A 23,117-nucleotide genomic window follows, 5' to 3' on the forward strand; every position below is an offset into this window, starting at 1 on the left:
GGTTCTATTTAGCTAATAAGATTAGACCCGAGGCGAACAAGATGTTAAAATTTTAAAAGCAAAACTCCAAAAAGTTACATGGCCACAATGTAATCTTGCTATTTGTTGTAGGCAAGACAGGGGGCCGTGCTCGGGTGGAAGTAGCTTTTTTTCCTCAATTTACTAGTAAAACTAAAAACTTTGTCGCTCGTCGTTGCAACCCGACTTGACGGACGGATTCTGTATAAAATGTGTCGTAAAAAGCGGCTGGTCGTTAAAATCGGAGTCGTAATAAACGGATGTACTTTCATACTATCACATACGAAAACCAAATAAATATCTGTGCTTATGTGCTTGTGTCGTTGTGTCGTAAGGCGCGCCGCCAAGCGGCGCGGCGCGCGCCACGCCGCCGCCACGCCACCTGGGGCGCGTCTTACGTCCTTCCTATACAAGATGTACCGAGGAGATGCTTTTTGAATTACACTCAGGTGGCGTGGCGCCGACGTCCGTTGCGCGCCCCGAGACACGCGACGCTCTGATGTGGCCGGTGCCTAAGAGGTTGGATGTTAGGTCTATGCGGAGTCGTCGTAATAAACTAACCGGACTCTACTGTATTGTACATGTATAATTCAGTAGACTCGGGACTATTAAAATAAAATAAAATCATTACAGATAATAATGTTGTCAATGAAAAGTAATAAATAAACTTGATTAATACAAATCATTAAATAATTACGTATTTTTGAACCTTTTTATGGCAAATTTTCCAAATTTTGAGAAATAAATACGGTTTCGGTTATTAACCGGTTAGAGATTATAAAAACCGGTTTTTAACAGAGGCCAAAAAGTCTCGGTTAACCGGTTTTTCGGTTAACCGGTTAACCGGTTTGCACACCCTACTGGCCGCCACGCTTATGCTGGCGCCTCGATGGTGATACAGAGCGTTCGTCTGCCGTGACAACGCCGCGATCCTGCTGAAGCTGTCCACCAGTATCGCTGGCCGCCACGCTTATGCTGGCGCCTCGATGGTGATGCTGAGCGTGCGTCTGCCTTGACAACGCCGCGAGCCTGCTGAAGCTGTCCACCAATATCGCTGGCCGCCACGCTTATGCTGGCGCCTCGATGGTGATACAGAGCGTTCGTCTGCCGTGACAACGCCGCGATCCTGCTGAAGCTGTCCACCAGTATCGCTGGCCGCCACGCTTATGCTGGCGCCTCGATGGTGATGCTGAGCGTGCGTCTGCCTTGACAACGCCGCGAGCCTGCTGAAGCTGTCCACCAATATCGCTGGCCGCCACGCTTATGCTGGCGCCTCGATGGTGATACAGAGCGTTCGTCTGCCGTGACAACGCCGCGATCCTGCTGACCGTCCACCTGCTGTAGCTGTCCACCAGTATCGCTGGCCGCCACGCTTATGCTGGCGCCTCGATGGTAATGCAGAGCGTGCGTCAGCCCTGACAACGCCGCGATCCTGCTGTAGCTATCCACCAGTATCGCCAGCCGCCACGCTTATGCTGGCGCCTCGATGGTGATGCAACGAGCTCATCTGCCCGATCCTGCTGAAGCTGTCCACCAGTATCGCTGGCCGCCACGCTTATGCTGGCGCCTCGATGGTGATGTAGAGCGCTCATCTGCCGTGACAACGCCGCGACCCTGCCGAAGCTGTCCACCAGTATTGCTGGCCGCCACGCTTATGCTGGCGCCTCAGTGGTGATGCGGAGCATAATACTGTTAACCGCTGCACAGGCGTCGCAATCCTTCTGCTGCGTCTGCCGTGACAACGCCGCAAGCTACTTGAAGTTTTCCACCGGTGTCGTCGGCCGACACGCTGATGCTGGCGCCTTGATGTCGCCTCGATCGCACGAGGTAAGATTGCAGACGCGGCGACCTTCATCGCGCCACCGAGCGCAATACTGCGGCTGCCGCGAAGGCGTCGCTAATTTTCCTGCCGCGTTTGCCGTGACGACGCCGCGAACTCTGTCGATGCTGTTCACCGATGTAGCTGACTGCCACGCTGGCGCCGGTGCCTCCCGCGCTGACGGCGGCGACCTCGAGAGGGCCACCGAGCACGATACTGCGTGACGCGACAGGGCATCGAGACGCCTTTCGAGCTGACGACGGCCGTCTCAATCTCACCGCCGAACATAACAGCGTCTGCTGCAGTGACAAGCTGGTAAGATTGCTGATGTGGGCCCTTGGTGCTGCTAGCCGCTACAATGGTGCCACGACCACGACTATCCAGGCTCCGTCTGCTACGGTATCGTTGCAGACTCTGTTGCTGACCAGGCTGATACTACCCTCCAATGTGACGCCGGGCGCCGCTATCAGCTGACATCCCGTACACTATGGTATCCACTCTTCTCTTTCCAGTTCCCGTGAAGTACGACAGTATTTATACTCTATTTTGACCAAGGACTCCTCCGTCGCCGAAGTGAGAACAGATAAATTCTAAAGATGCTACGTCCTAACGTGGTTTGGACACCCATAGTTGAACGAGGTAAGACGTCAATAACCGGACGAGGAGCCGCACTGCTGCGAGGGTGTCCTGACGATGTTCGCGAGCTATCTAATCGGAGAGGCGCCTCGCAAGACGACCCTGTGATTCCTGTACATCGCTCATTGTGTAGGTCAAAGACATCGTAAAGGTTTGCGGAATTTAAAAAAAAAAAATCTCTTTCAGAATGTCCAGATCTGAATTCGAGCCAGCGTCCTGCATCCTGAGCGTGCGTCTGTTTACCGGGTGGACACCAAAACCGATCGGTAATCTGGCCGCGGGGGTTCCAAGTACACGACGATTTCCCAGAGGCTTGTGGCGCCCCCTGTCCATTCGAGAGATTAACTTATTCGCCGAGCCTCTAATAAACAAATTGGGAAAAATAAACCCGCTTCGCCTTAGTGAACTTGAGATTCCAGCTCAAAGCGAAAGGGGCCAGGAACTCAGGAGGACTTCAGTAGTTATCATCTGGCTCGACTATACTGAATTAATATAGTGCTTGATTCGATCGTAGAACCTGATTTCATCAATTTCACAACTTTCGTGGTCTACAGAGGAAGGTTGCACCGCTGCAGTTTCCAGCATTACCTCGTACAGCTGCCGATAGCTGTAGGCCAATCGCCCCTGTTTTGCTTGCATCTGCAGCCCGATAAGACCTTCAATAATCGGAACATTGTACGAAGTAAAGCTCTTCCGATGGAAAATAATCTTCAACAGGCGGTGGCGCTGGCGACTGAAGTGACATGCAGCCGGATTAAGGTTCGCATAGCATTATATGCTATGCACAGTTCGGTTGTATGTTATGCTGTACGATGGCAGGACTACATCTCTTCTGTTACGAGTAACTACAACAGTAACTGCTGACTCCAACAGACTGTCGTACGAGGTCACTATGCACCCCCTGGGAGCCAAGTAAGTGACCTTCGGTGACCTCGCCTTCTTCTGCTTCGCCCGTCATCGTACCTCTTCGTCTGCGAGAGCCCTGCATTACGCGTACAACGGTACGTATTAAGCCTCCGCCACACATGAAGCGCATTCCGCTTCGCTAACGCTACGCTATCAGCGCGCTGAATGCGCGTGCATTCCGCTCGCGTCCCGCGCGCGTTGCGCTTGCAATCAGCGCTCGTTAGTTCCCGCTAGCGCCCACTGGGCGCAACGCCAGCGTTTATGCGGTGCACCGCCATTATTGCGCTCCGCCTACGCTCTTAAAGCGCGCATGTGTGGCGGTGTTTTAATTCACCCCTTGACCTGCTACCACGACGTGTTCGGCAACCACCAGCGATGCGACACGGACGTCTCCACCTCTCAGTCTACTCTGTCGACCTTCATTGCACGAAGTAGAAATCCGTCGCATCGGGTTTTGCATTAGGTAATGGATTACCCTAAGAGTCAATGACTGACTTAAAGAAATCGACTGATACCTCCGTCCAGTGTAGTAGCAATCGACAGCGCTCGTAGTTTTCATCTTCTAGGCTAGTTTTACCGAGCGATCGGTATCCTCAAATGCCCTCACTAAAAAGAGTTCAGAGTTCAGGAGTCTCGCTTGCAACCGCACTCGCTTGACGCGAAATAGTCTGATCGAAAATACCAGTATTGTAACAAATAGCCCTTGGGCGCCTGAGTGATGACCTTTTTCTGTGTTTGATATGGACGGAAGACGTTGGACTTTAAATAGTCATATCAAAGCTAATATTGATTTAGATAATTTTTACGAAGGGTTGACAAAAGCAGTATCAATTACGTTACCCTGCTACAGTACAAATAGTTACACTACTTTTACAGTTAATTTCCACACTTTGTGTCTGAAATTGGGTTTATAACCTGATAAAATAACGTGTCTGTTAATAATAATAGTGTATCTAAGGTTTTATATCTTGTTCAAGTCAGCCTCGCCTACATCTTGTTTTGGTTTTGATCTGCGATGTATAATAATGTCATTTCTCTAACTATTCGCTGACTAAAGCTAAACGTCATCACGAAAATCTCTTTAGGCGTTTCTGGCACCGAGATATTCGCGGATCGAAGGCTATTTCGACTGATACATCTGTCAAATCGGTTCAACAACTGATTCACTTATTCTTCTATGCTCTGCCAATAGGGCTACCAAAGGCTTGCGCGCCAGCTGACTCGCCACCAGGAGATAATAAACAGGTCTCTATAAAGACCTCGGATATACAAACGGCACAAATAATATAAAAATTTTACCTTCCAATAAAATTCTTATTATTTTGCCTGGTATATCCGAGGTCTGAGTGATGCCTTCCTGGTAGGCTTAATATACCGTCGGCACTTCTCCTCAACAATGAGGGTGGCTGGTGGCGGGTCGGGGCGCGGGGGCCTTGTGTTGCAGGTGGGGAAAAACGGGACTACCAACATCGCGGCGGTGTGACGCCGGAGCGACTTACAACGAACGATGGCGCCATCTATCGGTCCGATGCGACGTCTACGACGTACTCTCTCTATAAAGACCTCGGATATACCAGGCAAAATAATAAGAATTTTATTGGAAGGTAAAATTTTTATATTATATGACACAGTACACAATACCTTTGGGCTGGTTATTATGTGCACCTATATATTTTATCGTAAGGTAACAGCGAGTTAAATAACATAATATATGTTTCCATTCAATAATTTTATGATCATGTATGTTGGGTTAAATTGTGGCGTAGGCGAGAGGCTGGCAACCTGTCACTGCAATGCCACAGTTTCGTTTTCTTTCAACCCCTTATTTGCCAAGAGTGGCACTGAAGCTTTAGTAGATTCATGTGCTCTGCCTACCCCTTTATGGGATACAGGCGTGATTGTATGTATGTATGTATGTACAATATACATGTAGCAAATGAAATGCCCCTAGTTTTCTACTATGTGTCGTAAGTTGAAAGAGCTTTATATACACCATGAGCGCATTTATTTATTTTTTTATCATCAAAAAGCATACTCCAACTCCAATGTATCTTTAACCAAAGAGGATCGAGTATTATAGAGAGTTACTGTCTAAATAAAATGTGTAATCACAGTGCATAGACTGCCATCTCTTGACACAGGCTTAAAACTTTTGAACCTCAGTTTTGACAATTTGGCCCATATTCTTAGCTTGATATGTTTTAAAATGTCAAATATTAATATTAGCGCCATCTAGCCGAGAGTACCCCAAAGGTGTATCGCCATCTAGCTCACCGTACCTTTTTCTTTATGGTTTTGGGGTACGTTTTTTTCTTAGACTTTATCGGTCTTTACGAAGTTATATAGGTCTTTGTAGAAGAGTTACTGTCTAAGTAAAATGTGTAATCACAGTGCATAGACTGCCATCTCTTGACACAGGCTTAAAACTTTTGAACCTCAGTTTTGACAGTTTGGCCCATATTCTTAGCTATATATGTGTTAAAATGTCAAATATTAATATTAGCGCCATCTAGCCGAGCGTACCCCAAAGGTGTATCGCCATCTAGCTCATCGTACCTTTTCCTGTATGGTTTTGGGGTACGTTTTTTTCTTAGACTTTATCGGTCTTTACGAAGTTATATAGGTCTTTGTAGAGAGTTACTGTCTAAGTAAAATGTGTAATCACAGTGCTTAGACTGCCATCTCTTGACACAGACTTAAAACTTTTGAACCTCAGTTTTGACAATTTGGCCCATATTCTTAGCTTGATATGTGTTAAAATGTCAAATATTAATAATAGCGCCATCTAGCTGAGCGTCCCCCAAAGGTGTAGCGACATCTAGGCCACCGTACCTTTTTCTGTATGGTACTGAGGTACGTTTTTTTAGACTTTACCTGTCTAGATGGAGTTATATGTCTTTGCTTTAACCCTTAGTGCGTTTTCACATTATCCGATCCGATGTCGGATGTAGGGAGGATTTCAAAGGCACATATCAAAGATGGCGGATTAAATATATGGGATATCGGTCCTACATCCGATATCGGATCGGATAATGTAAAAACGCACTTATATTACACATAAAAAGCACAAGCAGAAATAAAATTCCCACCTCTTAGCTTCAAAAGCTATTCTATTCGAGTATTTCTTTTTTTTTACCAATAAAAATTTTTTGATTGTTTTAGGGAATTTTAGGTCAACTGTACTCAGAATCACGAGTACTTTCAATCTCACTGGGAGACAAAAAGTGTCCCAGAATTTCCATACATTCTTGTTACTTTCCTCTTTTGTTACCCCATACAGCATGTACGGAAAATGGTAACAAAATAAGAAAAAATCGTATGGGACAATTTTTTTAACTACTAGGATTGAAAAAGCTAGTAATTCTGAGTAGAAATAGCATATTTTTTTTCATAAATATCACACTTCATAAAAGTGGCAAAAAAATAAGAAATGCTCATTCCTGAACTGAATTTTTCCCACTCAACTACACTGCAGAGTGAATTGTTGTGCCGTCCGTCCGTCCATTCGTTCGTCTGACAGCTGGACGTTGGAGGTATCTCGGCACAGAAATAAAATGTATCGACTTGTGTAACTTAGAATACGGGAGTATTTTCAGGAGAAATGTCGATTACTTTTACATTTGTTCCTAGCCTAGCTAGATTTTATTGCACGAGCTAGCGACACGAAGTTTTTATATTTGACATCATTTTGACATTACACGACCAAAAATGTCATTAATCTATCTAATTAAAATAAGGTATAGGTGAAAAACTTAAGAAAGTCACCGGTTGTATGTGTGAGTGACGTGTTCGAATAGAGAACTTTATTATTATTTATTTATGTTATTATTTATTATTTAAAGCCTATACTGTGTCCCACTGCTGGGCAAAGGCCTCCCCCTTCGATTTCCACTCGTCCCGGTTATGAGCGATCTCCGGCCAGTCGCTGAGATACACGTCCAGGTCGTCCCGCCATCTCCGCCTGGGCCTGCCAGATCCCCGCCCGTCTTGCGGCACCCATACGGTGGCTATTTTAGCCCACCTCTGTGGGTGCATACGGCAGACATGGCCTGCCCAGTCCCATTTCAGTTTGGCGGTCTTAACCCCAACATCTGTAATGCGTGTTTTTGAGCGCAGCGTGGAGTTGCGGATTCGGTCAATCCGTTTTACTCCTAGGATGCTGCGCCTATTCGAACACGTCACTCACACAGTTTTTCACAAGTTTTTCACCTATACCTACAGGTGTTTTGGAGGGCAATTTAATTTTGGTTTGGTTTGGTTAAAATCTGTCGGATTTCTAATGTTGCACCATGTATAACTGACTATAGGTATTAAACATCAAAATGTTTTCTGAAAAGTAGCAACCGAACCTAGGCTTCTTGTCTAATCCATACTTATTATAAATGGGAAAGTGTGTGTGTCTGTTTGTTTGTCCGTCTTTCACGGCAAAACGGAGCGACGTATTGACGTGACTTTTTAAGTGGAGATAGTTGAAGGGATGGAGAGTGACATAGGCTACTTTTTAGGGTTCCGTAGTCAACTAGGAACCCTTATAGTTTCGCCATGTCTGTCTGTCCGTCCGTCCGTCCGTCCGTCCGTCCGGATAATCTCAGTAGCCGTTAGCACTAGAAAGCTGAAATTTGGTGTCAATACGTATATCAATCACGCCGACAAAGTGGTAAAATAAAAAGTGAAAAAAAATGTTCTATTAGGGTACCCCCCCTACATGTAAAGTGGGTACTGATTTTTTTTTCATTCCAACCCCAACGTGTGATATATTGTTGGATAGGTATTTAAAAATGAATAAGGGTTTACTAAAATCGTTTTTTGATAATATTAATATTTTCGGAAATAATCGCACCTAAAGGAAAAAAAGTGTGTCCCCCCCTCTAACTTTTGAACCATATGTTTAAAAAATATGAAAAAAAATCACAAAAGTACGACTTTATAAACACTTTCTAGGAAAATTATTTTGAACTTGATAGGTTCAGTAGTTTTTGAGAAAAATACGGAAAACTACGGAACCCTACACTGTGCGTGGCCCGACACGCTCTTGGCCGGATTTTTGTTTCTTATTAACCCCCCACTTACCTAGAATGGGGGGTGGAAATTTGTATGAAGCATTCCGCAATTTTCGAATTTAACGCGAGCGAAGCCGCGGGCAAAAGCTAGTAATAACTAATTGTAATTATAACAACGTTCCACAGACAATCACGATCGCTTGTCGATGCTTATCTGTGGCTCAGAACAATGGCCGTTTAAACGTTAATGCCATTCACTGCAGTAAAATATTATGAGGTTAGTTTTGATATGAATATCGGATGTAATAACATATTATTCAATTGTTTGGAATTTTGTTCAAAGGCCTAGATTTGTTGCATACATACATACTATCACGCCTGTACTGTATCCCATGAAGGGGTAAGCAGAGCACATGAAACTTCTCAAGTTTCAGTGCCACTCTTGGCAAATAAGGGGCTGAAAGAAAACGAAACTGTGACATTGCAGTGACAGGTTGCCAGCCTCTCGCCTACGCCACAATTTGCCCCATATCCCACAGTCGCCTTCTGCGACACCCACGGGAAGAAAGGGGGTGGTGAAATTCTTAACCCGTCACCACACGGGAAAGATTTGTTGCGTTTGAAAGAAAGTGTGAAATTGAGTGAACTTTTCGGTCAAACACATTTAAAATTATGGTTACTTCTGTAGACGATATAGTTAACCTCTCAGTTAAAAATTAACTTAAAAGCCATTTTAGCAATGTCTAAAGAAAAGACGCAAACGACTTAAACTTACCCATTACCTAATAATGTGAACACTCTTTATACCTACTATTAACGTTTCTAACTAAATTGTCATAGACCTAATTATCTGATGATTGTTTTTAAGAAGATTAGCTTAGAGACTGAAAAAAATTGCGTGGGTACTCGTATTTTAAATGGCATACGAATTAATTAATGAATCTACGGTTGTACTTAGGGCTTGCAATATCGGACGGTTTTCATATCCATTGAGCATGGAAATAAAATAAAAGTAATAATTTACAAGAATTGCATAACGTCTTGTTCGCATTACTGTAATAAAAGAAATATTGAATTACCTTTATCAGACTCGAGTAGGGACAAAAGATATCCAAGCTAGCCCAAAAAGACAGGTTTTATGATTTATTCCTAGGTACCTACATGTAGGTTTTACAAAAAATTAAGGTGTAGGGTAGGTACCTACATGTAGGTACCTACCCTACACCTTAATTTTTTGTAAAAAAAAATAAATCATTCTTTTATATACATCATTTTCCATACATTTGCTTCTCAAATCTTTTGATTTTGTGGTATTAATGGTAAATAGACTGCTGGTAATAGACTTAGAGTTTAGTAAAATATGCACACGTCTTTGTGAAAAGTGTATAAAGTAACTACGACGTTATGCTTGTGAATGAATGTAATACCAAATACTACGATTTGCTTCTGAACTTAAGACTTTATGCCTAAAATATTCAGTACTATGTGAAAAGAAGTAAAATTTTGAGTTTATACCGCTTCAATACCGATTAATTTAGATTATTACTGAAATTTAAGTTCGATCTAATAAATTGAGCATAAATAACGCCAATAAAATAATAATATTAATAATGTACCTAATGTTATTTATTTATGTTTAATTGTCCTTCAGTATTTGAGCATAACACTCAACTCCCGGCTAGTAATTTTAAATTATCACAAAACAAAACTTTCTACAACAAATATTTAATTATTTATTTTAAAATGATTATATATTTCACTTATTAGCTATAACCTAACCACAAAATTAAAATTTTGAAAAAACCCCCGACCGCGACCTAGTGGACCGATTTTCATGAAACATGGCTAAGAACACTCCCGACTAACACAGCTTTCAAATAAAAAAAACTAAATCGAAATCGGTTCATCCGTTCAGGAGCTACGATGCCACAGATAGACACACACACAGACAGACAAACAGACAGACAGACAGACAGACAGACAGACAGACAGACAGACAGACAGACGGACAGACAGACAGACACGTCAAACTTATAACACCCCGTCGTTTTTGCGTCGGGGGTTAAAAACAATTGAGAGCAAAACCAGAAAGTGACAATGGTATAATATTAGCGGGTTAAAACTACACTATCTCGCTCTAACTAGCCCTGGATGCAACCCTTTGGTCATAAAATAGGCACTACCTGAATCCGAGGAGTGTCTAACTTAATGAATTTACATATCTTTTATAGACGCGGTGGTAGTTTTGTAAAATAACTAGGCTGATATTACACGTTTTCGTCCAAAAATATATCTTTTTTCAATTCCGGAATTTTCGAGATTATGTGTTTCAATTCCGGAACTGTAATATCGGAAAAATTGTCCGAAATTCCGGAATTTCGAGATTCTGGAATTCCGGAATGCAAGCCCTAGTTGTACTCACGTTATCTGCGACCTGCGACATATGCCTATAACACCTATATACCTGGAAAGGGGCCCGAAACATGTCGCAGCAATAGCGATATAATAACGTGAGTACAACCGTAGATTCATTTAATGATTAGAATATGTCTCACGAAAGTTTAACGGGCATACGAATTAAACAGTCTTTTCTTATTGTTACTATATAGTTTTCTGCATTGCAAATGGCATATGAATTAAATATTCTTTTCCTATTGTTACAGGATCTCATCCCCGTCCAAGACACCGAGACGTATCTCCTCAAAACGCAAAACGCCATCACGAATCTCCAAGCCAAACTCAACTCTCGCCCCTCTATACCCCCCATCCTCACCTCCAGCCTCATCAGCGAGAAAACCGCCATCTCCCGTCTTCCAGTCTCCCAGCTCAGTCGGTCCAACTCGCTGAATTACCGTCTAAGAAGAAAAGACACCTCCGGAGATAGCAGCCCTTTAAGAAGTCCTGGAAACTACATTATAACCGGCTCCACAAAAATCCCGGAAAGCACAAAAATTTTTCTCAACAGCGCTTCAAGGTCCTTAGACACGGATAAACGAAAACGCGATTCTAACATGAACAGTCCGTCCTCAGAAAGAGGTCTATTAAGCAACAGTTCCGATGATAAAACTATCTCAAATCGTCCTCAGTACGACGTCAACGCGATTTTATCACCTCATAGAAAACACATTAGGAACAAGTCTTTAGATGCACCTGATTATTTCAACACGGACGCCAGCAACGCGAATCAAGTAAGCCTCAAGACGGTACTGAAGAACAATGCTGAAGCGTATCCGAGAATCGATACCCGTTACCAGGGAGACAAGAAACATCAGAGAGTAGCTAGCGATGGGAAAAAACCTGGTTACACCAACTACGCGCCTTTCGGCTCTTCTATAAAACGATCGAGCTCCTTCAACACTGTTAATAAGAATAACAACTACTTAGACCCACAGAGGATTGTTTCTAGAAGATCGAGCGGACATTCAGAGGAATACAATTACTCTGATGAATCTGACAACGGGTCTTACGAGAAGCACGATAGGTACAAGCGTAATCGCGGTCGAATCGATTCTCCAGATTTGAAATCGATAGCACCAGCGAATTCGCCTAAATGCCCGAACACTCCGGAGATGCAGAGGAAATTCGGTCAGGGATTGATTAGGAACTCGGTTCGGGTGACGAATAAGGAGCGAATGAGGGCGTCGGAGCCTCGGGAAGTGCCGAAGACGGCCGGTCATCAGAGTAGAAGGATATCGGAGCCGACGAGACAGGCTGTGCTGAACAGGCTCACGAAGTCTAGGAGTTCTACGAGGGAGTTCCAGCCTAAAGCTCAGGATAAAGGTATGTGCCCATACATTCAAACTTCACATTATTACTAGCATGCGTTGATAAGTTGACGGTTGTTTTATGTGATAGATGCGTTCTTGAATGCTTGTGACTACGGAATGTATGAAACAGGACAATGAGTCAATGGGTAATGAGTTTACCTACTTTATTTTCCTTACATTCCTTTGACTGCATACCTTCCACGATGCGTTAATTGTATAAAAAAGCGCGCCCCTTAAGTTTCCTTCAAATCTAGATCCGTACGATTTTGCGAATACAATAATGCGAAGTCTTTATTACCAAAACATCGATAATATATTATACAATTTCAGAAATAATACCTACATGATTACAGGACTATTTTATTTAAATAAATAAATAATAAATAAATATTGGGGGCATCTTACACAGATCAACTTAGCCCCAAACTAAGCAAAGCTTGTACTATGGGTGCTAAGCGACGATATACATACTTAAATAGACAAATACATACTTATATACATAGAAAACATCCATGACTATAACCGAAATAATATTTTCATTCAAAATGATGCACAGATTTGTTAAAAATATCTGGGCAACCGAGCTTCGCTCGGTTCTGTTTCGTATCCTTGACATGTGTCGCCATCTAGTTCAAAAATGAATAGTACCTACATCGAGCGAAAGAATTCTCAGCCTTAACAACACAACTACTCCACACGAGATGGCGCGCATTTCGCCACAAAAACTCAAATAGTGTATTTTCTATTCGTTTTAGCCTTGACCTGTGTCGCCATCTAGTGTTTGCAATAAATAGTACTTACATCGACCGAAAGAATTCTGTCTTAACAGTACAACTACTGCACACGAGATGGCGCGCGAAGAAAAACGCATGAAAACTCGAAAATTCGCGTTTTCCGGGACCTAAGGATAAGTTAGACCGATTTTTCACCCCCAAAAACCCCCACATAACAAATTTCTGCGAAATCGTTAGAGCGGTTTCCGAGATCGTCAGTGTAAATAAATATATATATAAATAAATAAATATACAAGAATTGCTCGTTTAAAAGTATAAGATTAACTTATAAAAGCACTAGCTTTAGTCCGCGGCTCACTCGCGTTAAATTATAAATTTGCGGGAATGCTCCATACCTACAAACTTCCACCCTCCACTCTAGAGAAGGGGGGGGGAGGGTTAGAGACAAAAAGTAGCCTATGTCATGTAAAATCACGTCAATTCGTCGTCGCTCCGTTTTGCCGTGAAAGACGGACATACAAACAGACACACACAGATTCCCATTTATAATATTAGTACGTATGAGAACATGAGCCAAAGCACGCGTCTTCGTCAAGTAAACGATCGAAAACAGTGTTGTGGCCACATTGTACCACGTTGCATGCGTAACTGATTTGCGTTTATGCACAATATGTTATGCGGTCTTACGTACGTGCGTGCAAATTTAAAGTGTAAGAAACATAGTACACCCACGAACTCTACATTATCCCAAAGTTTCATCCTTGAGAAAACGAGGAAGTCTGGCGACTCTGAGCTCCATATGGGAAGAAGGGTAAAATTCTAACACCCGTCACCACACAGGGACAAGTAGGTATGTGTGAAGGCAAACGTAAGGAGTCTATAACGACTAGTCGGATTCGCCTCGGTTGCAACACGAGGTCGGTTGTTGTTTGGCAACAGGTAGGACTAATCGATTCGTTCGGTACTATTATTATTGTGCGACGTCAGTTGTGATGGTATAGACATAGATTGTAATGCGCTGGTAGCAGTGGTAGCGTAGCGGTAAGTACGTGCGACTTTCGGTCCGGAGGTCGTAGGTTCGAACCCCGGCTCGCATTAATGAGTTTTTCGGAATTTATGTGCGAAATGTCATTTGATATTTGCCAGTCGCTTTTCGGTGAAGGAAATCATCGTGAGGAAAGCGGACTAATTCCAATAAGGTCTAGTTTACCTTCGGGTTGGAAGGTCAGATGGCAGTCGCTTTCGTAAAAACACCTACGCCGAATCTCGGGATTAGTTGTCAAAGCGGACCCCAGGCTCCCATGAGCCGTGGAAAATGCCGGGATAACGCAAGGAGGATGATGATGAGAGATAAATTGTAATAGTCGTCTGCCGTTCTCATACTTAACCTTTTAACTTTTAAACATTTCACATTCCCTTCAGTTGTTTGATTTCGGACCGTAACTGCGTAGGTAATACTTTTTCTGGAGACGCGCTATTTTCTTATGAGTATTATTCCGATAAGTTTTTTCCCGCGTAATAGGTATATACCTACTAACTTTTGACTGTCTTAGAAAGAGACAAAAAGTAGCCTAAGTGCGTTTTCACATTATCCGATCCGATATCGGATGTCGGACCGATATACCATACATTACAGGCGCCATCTTGGATTTTTTCTATAGAAATCCTTCCGACATCCGATATCGGATCGGATACTGTGAAAACGGACTAACTATCTCAACTTAAAAAATCACGTCAATTCGACGCACCATTTTGCCGTGAAAGAGGGACAAACAAACAGACACACACGCTTTTCAATTTATAATATTAGTATAGAAGTATTGATGTAATTTTTGAAAGAATGAATGATTCTTTTGTTATAATTGAAAAATTAATTATTTTAAAAGTGCCGGTAGCGGTAAGAATGCGCGATTCTAATCAGGAAACCGCCGGTCCAAAGCCCAATTCACGTCAACAAGTTTTTCAGAACTTATGTGTGTACCTGAAGATTAACTTTTATTGAAAACTCTACATAATTATATTACTTATATTACCTATTATTAAAATTCGGCAATGTTTGTAATAATTACTGACTATTTAAAATTATTTTTCAGGTCAAAAGAAACCAAGCCAATACCGCTCATCATCAGCTCTCGCCTCCAAAGAGGCAGAGTTTAACAACTGGAAGAAACGGTCGTCATACGACCCCATGAAAGCGGCTCAGGAGGGAAGGAGAAAGCAGATGGCGAAACGCCAGGAGTGTAACAAGGACGATCTTAGTTCTCCCAGGTGCGTTTAGTTTGTTGTTCCAAAATTCTAAAAGATGTCGCTGTTCGTAGCATAAACTAGATAACGCTAGTTTTTCATAAGGCCTACTTACTACACAGTTCTGAAGACTATCTTTTCTTTCAGTCAGTTCTAGAGATGCGCAAAACGCTTCACTGAGATGAAAAGATTGATTCATATCTTTCGCTCGCGGTGATATATATCACTCCTTTCGCTCATTCCACTCATTTCGCTCAGTGAATCTGTCAGACTATTTTGAGCAAGATGGCGAATCGTGAGATACGATACCGCCATATTGCCAAACCGCGAATCCTTCCGAATCGCTCCGAAGCTGTCATTCGAAACATTAGCATCGTTTCGCTCTTTTGGTTCAGCCCGCTCCCCGCTCATTCGAATCATGAGTGGGAAAGAGCGCGCAAGTAACTCTGAGATAGGTGAGTTACTGAGCGAAATGAGCGAGTTGAATCGCTACTGAGTTGAAGAGTGAACGAGTTCAGTCAAAAGATATAGTTCTTTTAAATCACTCACTCGCGAACGACACATCTCTAGTCAGTTCATCTTTACTTGTCCTATCATGTAAACAAACGGAACGTCAAATATGATCAAAGACAATTACTAGTGATTGGAAATATCGATAAAATGATGTATTAACGATAATTTGTAAATAAACGCTGCTAACGTCATCAGAGGATTTTCAATTTTACGTCACACAATATTTATGTAAAAACTAAATTTTGTTAGGTTTCGTCACATTTGCAACAATCCTATGGAAAAGGCTAGTACAGTATTCATTTTATAGTACCTAACATTAACATTAATACAACAAAAAATATACTGATAGTAATAGTGTGTTGTGAGTGAGATTAGGGTTAAATAGAAAAAAAAACAAATGTTTTTTTAATCAGAATTATGAAAAAAAACCGAGTAAAATATTTATTGTAAAGAGGTAGGAAATAAAACGTAAAGAAGTCGGTAAAAAATCTGATAAATTATTGTAATTAATATCAACGCACTTTTTCAAAGCTATACAAACTCAAACGTTCATATCGATCGTTCATAACGATAAGTTGTCATCCCAACATTATGACTCATAGACAATTTAGACTTCGTAATGTCAGGAGTTTTTGATGTCATCCGTTCGTAATTACAATTATTGATGAAAATCTTTTTAGAAATGATATTTTTCAGTAGTTTTTTGATTGATTTCAATACTTTGTGAGTTTATTTAAGTGTATCATAACATTTTTAGTGATGGTTAATGTGCAATTCCAGAGAAAATTGAGATAATGTTTTCCAGCAGTGTTTTGTGTACATGATTGGACAAGTTAGGTTGAACTGAGTGTAGATGCTTTCGGGATTTCAGAAACGATTTTATTTAGTAGAACTTGGTGAGGTAAGAAGAGTACGGCGTGTTTGGGGGTGAAAACTTGGGGTAACTCACTTTTTTGAGTTTTTGTTTTCACGTGTTTTATTCTAAATCAAAGCTCGGTCTGTTAACTTTGCGACTTATTTATATAAACAATTTTTATATTCTATTTCAGCCATTCATCACCAGTCCACCGCTCACAATCCTTCCATACTACCAACATAGCGGATTTAGAAACCCTTGACTACTCATCTGAGGAAGAGGACCCTATGACGCTACCCATAGACCCTATGATTACCTCCACACATTCTGACATCTTGGATCTTAGGCCGAAGAATATCGTGATTTGAGAAGACAAGCGGTCAATAATGATGTGGTGATGACGAGGGACTATGTTACTAACTTCCAGGTAAGGTTGAGAAAAGTTTACTAAATCGTCCGGGAGATGGCGCTGTTAGATGTGGCACATTTTCTACAACGCGCTATCGTTCGTTTGTTGTGGATTGTAGATATAGTTTTAGAAATCGATTTTAAAATTTAGCTACGGCGAAACGGAGTTCTTAAGTAGACGAGATTGAGATACGGAAACTAGTTTTTGAGTACAGAAAGTTTATAAGTTAATAAATTGTTTATTTCAACTATTTACAGGTCAACCAACCCGCAGAAAAACTCAAACGCAGCGTACACACAGACAAACGGAAAACCTTCATCCTAGACGACATAACGCCGACCAAAGAGAACATAGACTTCCTCTCTAAAGCCGAAGCCATAGACAAGAGAAAAACTTTCATTCTAGACAGCGATACGTCAACAACCAATGGGAGCAGTCCGAGGAATTCTTCGATATTTAGTCATGAGAAGAGTATGACTACAGGGACAAGTGATACGGAGGGAGAGAGCGGGACGGAAGATAGGAGCGCTCCAGTTGTGATGAGACAGGGGAAGAAGCCAGCAGCGGCACAGGCGAAGCAACAGAGGTTAGCATTATGTTTACAATCACTCGAGAGATGGCGCTGTTACTTGTGGCGCGATTTCTACATCGCGCTAACGGTTGTTTATCGTAGATCGTACATAAAGTGACTAAGGTTTAGGTTAGTTTAGGGTTGGTTGTTTAGCCCTATACACTCGGATGTATAGGAGCCTCGTCCTGTAACGAGTAAAGGGCGTTTAACCGCCCGACTCAAAGAAATTCCATTTCAAAAAAAAAGTTTAGGGTTGGTGTCAGTTTCGATTGCTATAGACGTCTTCAATTTTCAAAATAGTTTTATGATAGTTTTAATCTTGGTTTTAATCAACTGTAGTAGGATCTACTTTAGGTATAGGTATTATCGCTGACAAGACTGACAATGCAATATTATGGTACCATCGACCTAATCTGATATCTGATGATGAAATAGTTATGAAAGTGTGAGATCAAACAACGCAATTTACCCGTGTTTGGGGTTTTTAGAATTGTCTCAATTACTTCTGTATGAACAGAAAAGTCGGTGATAAAAACTTGTACTAAAAATGCTACATTTTCGAATTACATATCCTGCTTCTTTTCCCATTCTAGTTCTCAAAGTAGTACATTTCTTGTGACATAGAATCTTCAAAGGGCCATATGTACTGAAAAAGCAGTACATACAATACACGTGCGAAGGGAAAATTCGTAACTGTCGATTACACTTCGCTTTCATTTATCACTCGTTTCAAACTTCCTCTTTTCCGCACTTGTATCATTTTACTTAATTTGTCGCATAATTAACCGAAACATTTTTTTTTTCAGGTACAGCGGCGACTTCTCCATGTCATCTTCAACCACCTCCCTGAAGAAGCCGGTAACTCCCCGCTACCTAGACATCTCCAAGTATAAGTCCGAAAGTTCCCCGAAGAACTTCCTTCGCCGCGACCCGAGTAAAACTTACGTGGCAGTGTTGCCGGAGAGGCCTCAGAAAGGCAGCGCACAGCAAATTGAGATGGGTAAGTTTGACCCAGTAACTTTTCCCGACGATGGGCCAATTCGACCCAGTATTTACTTAGTGATGGGTCAATTTGACCCAGTCTCTACCTAAAGATGGGTCAATTTGATTCAGTGGTTTCATCGTGGTGTTTTAAAAGATCCTAGTCACTTGCTGTAGTCGCTATGCTGAGGATTCGCGTAGCTCAATTGTTTAATTTGTTTACGTCTTTAGTTTCAAATGTGTTTGCTGCAATCGGAACAATATGTTGTCTGCAGTAATATAACATCTAATTCTAATCAAAAATCCACAGAACAAAAGAAACAAGAATTAGAAAAGTGGAAACGACGGGCATCGTACGACCCGCGCAAAGCCGCGGCTCTAGGCAAGTCGCCCGGCACTAAAGCTCCGCCCAAAACCGCCAGGTAAGAAATATTGTCTATGGTTTACTTAAAAAAAAAAAAAAAAACCGGCCAAGAGCGTGTCGGGCCACGCTCAGTGTAGGGTTCCGTAGTTTTCCCTATTTTTCTCAAAAACTACTGAACCCATCAAGTTCAAAACAATTTTCCTAGAAAGTCTTTATAAAGTTCTACTTTTGTGATTTTTTCATACTTTTTTTTTCCTTTAGGAGCGATTATTTCTGAAAATATTGATATTATCAAAAAACGATTTTAGGAAACCCTTATTCATTTTTAAATGCCTATCCAACAATATATTACACGTTGGGGTTGGAATGAAAAAAAAAATCAGTCCCCTCTTTACATGTAGGGGGGGTACCCTAACAAAACATTTTCTTTCACTCTTTATTTTACCACTTTTGTCAGCGTAATTGATATACATATTGGTACCGAATTTCAGCTTTCAAGTGCTAACGGTCACTGAGATTGTCCGCGGACGGACGGACGGACGGACAGACAGACATGGCGAAACTATAGTTGACTACGGAACCCTAAAAAAGGGAAGGAAAATTATCTATGATTCACTTTTTTTATGGCGGGACTAAGTAGGTGCCACTGCCATGCTTGGTTTACACGATCTTAGTGAGCAAGTAGTAGTCAAGTACAGTCAACCCACGATAAGTTTGCAACAATTTTGACAGCCTCACCGGGGCAACTGTTATTTTAAATGTCAAACTTCGATGAAATTATGACGTTTACTGCCTTTTTTGTTTACGCCCTTGCAGAGGCGGCGTTATTAAAATGTTTGCTTTTCTTGGCGTTCCACAAGTGCGTAAAAACGGTTTCGTGATTTAAAAAAATTACTAAGATTATGATAACCAAGGCATATTTGTGGGTAGACAGGAGTAGTTTTGATATTTTTGTTTTTAACCCTTCGTCTGTGTTTGATAAGGATCCTAACATAGAGCGTTGGACTTTAAAATAATATAATAAATAAAATAAAAATAAAAAAGCCTTTTATTCCGACTCATTTTTAACTTATTACTACTTACATCTATATGTTATACTTTATTTAAACGAGCGGACCTCTTCGTGAGTGAAGGCCTCTAAAATAAATATCAAAGTTAATTGTTTTATGACAATTTTTTGACAGACACAGACGAAGGGTTAATGGGCGACAATGCAAATTTGCAGGGAGCAAGACGTAACAAAAGACTTATTAAATTAATGCATATACCATTTTTTATAATGTTGGTTGTTGTATTAACCTGTCATACCACTGTAACATAATAGGATTTCTTATAATTTACCCATAATTTTACTATAATTTCTTATTAACATTCATTTAATTTTACTTTTCTTTATTTAAACTAATGTTAACATGTCATTACGTATTCTAGAGCGTGACACGTGTCAAAGTGCATGCATTACCGCTAGAAGGAAGCCATCTCGTGTGTGAGGTTAGTCGATTTGACAGTTTGACAGTCGAAATATAAGCTGACAATTGTGGCGTCCGACACTGCACCAACTATACCTATGGTGTTTTAAGGCTTGAATTTCGCTTTCAAAGCAATATGTAACACAAAACTGCTTGCCAGTCCAGAAAAAAGACCATTAATTGATAGAATTGAAAGTAGATTACTATCTATTTCTATTTCATTCTATCATATAGCTACACTTTACTTACTTAGCAAGTTAGCAAGTCAATATAGGGATGACGACTACATAAAGAAATGACGAACTCATTAGTTTATTTTTTATTTTTTTAGTCGTCTCGCCTATTGTGTCTTTTTTGTCCTGATAATAAGAACAGGACAGCTTAAATTTGCGCTTTCGTATCAATGAATTATAATCTAAAAATTTAGATTGCACAACAATTGCCAATATTATAATACGAATATAATCTATATTTTATTTGTTTTTAATAAAAAAAAAAAATCTATATTTTATTTGTTTTTTGATTGGATTGATCTTTTGAATCTTTACTAACCTGGAATTTTTTGGACTCTAAAATGCTTAATATTTTTTGTATTTTTACTAGGGTGGTTCACGAATGTATGGAGAGAAAAAAAAGGTTTTTTATTTTCGCTCCCCAGGTTTTTTCTTGTTTCATTATGATGAAAAATTGATATGTACCAAAAATTTGCTTCTTATTGGCTCATTTAGAGGTTGCGATGATTTGCAAGTAGGAGTAGGAGCCCATTAGTATGGAAGTCGAAAATTTTCAAATTGTAAAATCAGCAAATATGTCCGGCGCAATGCAAGCAAGACTCATTTTCGAATTCGTATTCCGGTGTCTGTTCGTACTGTCACATTTGGTGTTTTTATATATCAAAATGCTAATAAATGCACAAAAATTGGCTAAAAATTGTTTATTGTTGACTTTTAAGGCTTCAGGTTCAACCTGACTTTTAAGGCTCCATCAACATCGCACAAAAAATAAAGTCCAATAATATGTTATCATCGAAAATAAAATGCCTATTTTCTATATGCTCTAGATTTTTTACTATTTTGTACCAAACTGTTAAAATTTTATATGAAAACTGAAAAATCGTCAAATCATCGCGACCCCTAAACACTACTTGATCTCGCTGAAATGTTGTACCTATATTGACATTTGGGATCAAAATAAAAAATATATTTTTTGAACCACCCTAATTTTTACTAATAAGTCTATCAAAATCCTGCACCCACTTCTTCGTATGACAGGTGCTAGTAAAATACGACTGTAGAAACGCGCACGTACTTGCAAAAAAAATATTTTCTCAAACATGCAATGAAATATTGTCTTTACGTTCCTTAAAATGGGCTGGGAAGTATCGCTTTTTGGGCGCAAGAACTCGAGAGGACTGTAAAGGGATTTCATATTATTTTTTAGGCCTAGGCCTGCAAAGTAACTTTTTTTTATAAAATATTGTCCTTTAGAGCATTTTTTTTATTTCATTGTATGTTTGAGAAAAGCAGTATACATGCCTCGGCGTGAAAACGGATTCCCGGCCTCGTATCCCTATCCGGGTATATATACCCACTTGGCCGGAAATCCTCATTTTCCCGGCCTCTGATGTAATGTACTATTATGTTTGTGAAAACTGTCACAGATAAACTGTCTATGTAAATAACACGTTGTGATGCACCGTCCTTATATATTTTCTACTAAGCCAACTAACCCAAACGCGCACTACTTAAATATTAACAAAGGCTAATGCTAACCTCTCTTGACTGTGCACTGTTCTCCTGATTATTGCAATGAAAGCTTTTAATACTATTTTATTAAAGTTGCGAAATGGTAAGTAGTTCCATAAGACTGGGATAAAATATTATTTCATTATTTACACTGTCTACAGTTTTGTGAACATTTTAACTCAGTATATTAGTTAGGTATGTCTATTTAGGCATTATTGTTTTTCATGGTTACAATCGGTAAACAAAAAGTGGAAAAGATAAATTAATGCTTAATAAGTCCACATGTTTTAGATTTAAAAATGCTGCCCGATGTGAATAATTCTTACAATTTCATAATGTCAGTGTCCAGAATGACGTTTTTATCTATAGAAATTCCACTTTGACATTGATCGCATCACATCGGTCTGACTACTTATAAACATTGTTATTATCGGTCAGTAAATCCATCCTCGTGGCAACTAAACAATAACTACAGTCTGACCAAAAAGAGTGGAAATTAAATAATGGCAACCTTATACATAGTGTCATCGCTTCCAAATCAATGTGTGAGAAAACGGGACGACACTACGATGTTGTCACTTTTTAATTTCTACTCGTTTTGGTCAGACTGTAAGCATTGTTAACATCGGGCAGTAAGTTTGTCCCCCGGGCAACTATGTTAGTAACTCTGTGGGCATTATAACAAGTTACTATTTTCTTTTTTATATGATTACAGCAGCGTCCTGAGATCTCAGTCGTTCCACGGGCCCGTGCTGACGGCGGGCCGTTACCAGCCGCCGCCACACATCGCGGAGACATACGACGCGTCTAGCGACAACGACTTCTAACTTTACGGCATAAAGGCTTTCCTTTCACCCTTTTCTTGGCAAAGTTTAAAAAAAAACATCAAACCTCATTTGATTAAATTAAAAAAAAACGTAGTGGGTGTATTTCCAAGGAAAGGGTTTGCTACTGGCATGAAAGCGCAACTTGCCAGCGGCACTGGTGCCAGTCGCTCGAACGCTCTAAACGAGCCTTCAGTTAGAAGCTATGTGATAGTGTGAGTGTATTTTGAAAATGGAATGTTTGGTTATGTAGTTTTTGGC

General features: G+C 40.7%; 1 protein-coding gene across 1 annotated transcript in view; it reads left to right on the plus strand.

Moving 5' to 3' along the window:
* LOC125237200 overlaps window positions 1-17,297 on the plus strand; it is a 95,129-nt gene extending 77,832 nt beyond the window's left edge. The window contains exons 3-6 of the mRNA XM_048144195.1: window positions 11,043-12,159; window positions 14,974-15,148; window positions 16,687-16,920; window positions 17,160-17,297. Of these exons, the coding sequence (XP_048000152.1) occupies window positions 11,043-12,159; window positions 14,974-15,148; window positions 16,687-16,861 (1,467 nt within the window). The 3' untranslated portion in view covers window positions 16,862-16,920; window positions 17,160-17,297. The remainder of the gene's footprint in view (window positions 1-11,042; window positions 12,160-14,973; window positions 15,149-16,686; window positions 16,921-17,159) is intronic.
* The last annotated feature ends 5,820 nt before the right edge of the window (window positions 17,298-23,117 follow it).

Source organism: Leguminivora glycinivorella, chromosome 20 (genome assembly GCF_023078275.1).
Source record: "Leguminivora glycinivorella isolate SPB_JAAS2020 chromosome 20, LegGlyc_1.1, whole genome shotgun sequence".
Classification (NCBI taxonomy): domain Eukaryota; kingdom Metazoa; phylum Arthropoda; class Insecta; order Lepidoptera; family Tortricidae; genus Leguminivora; species Leguminivora glycinivorella.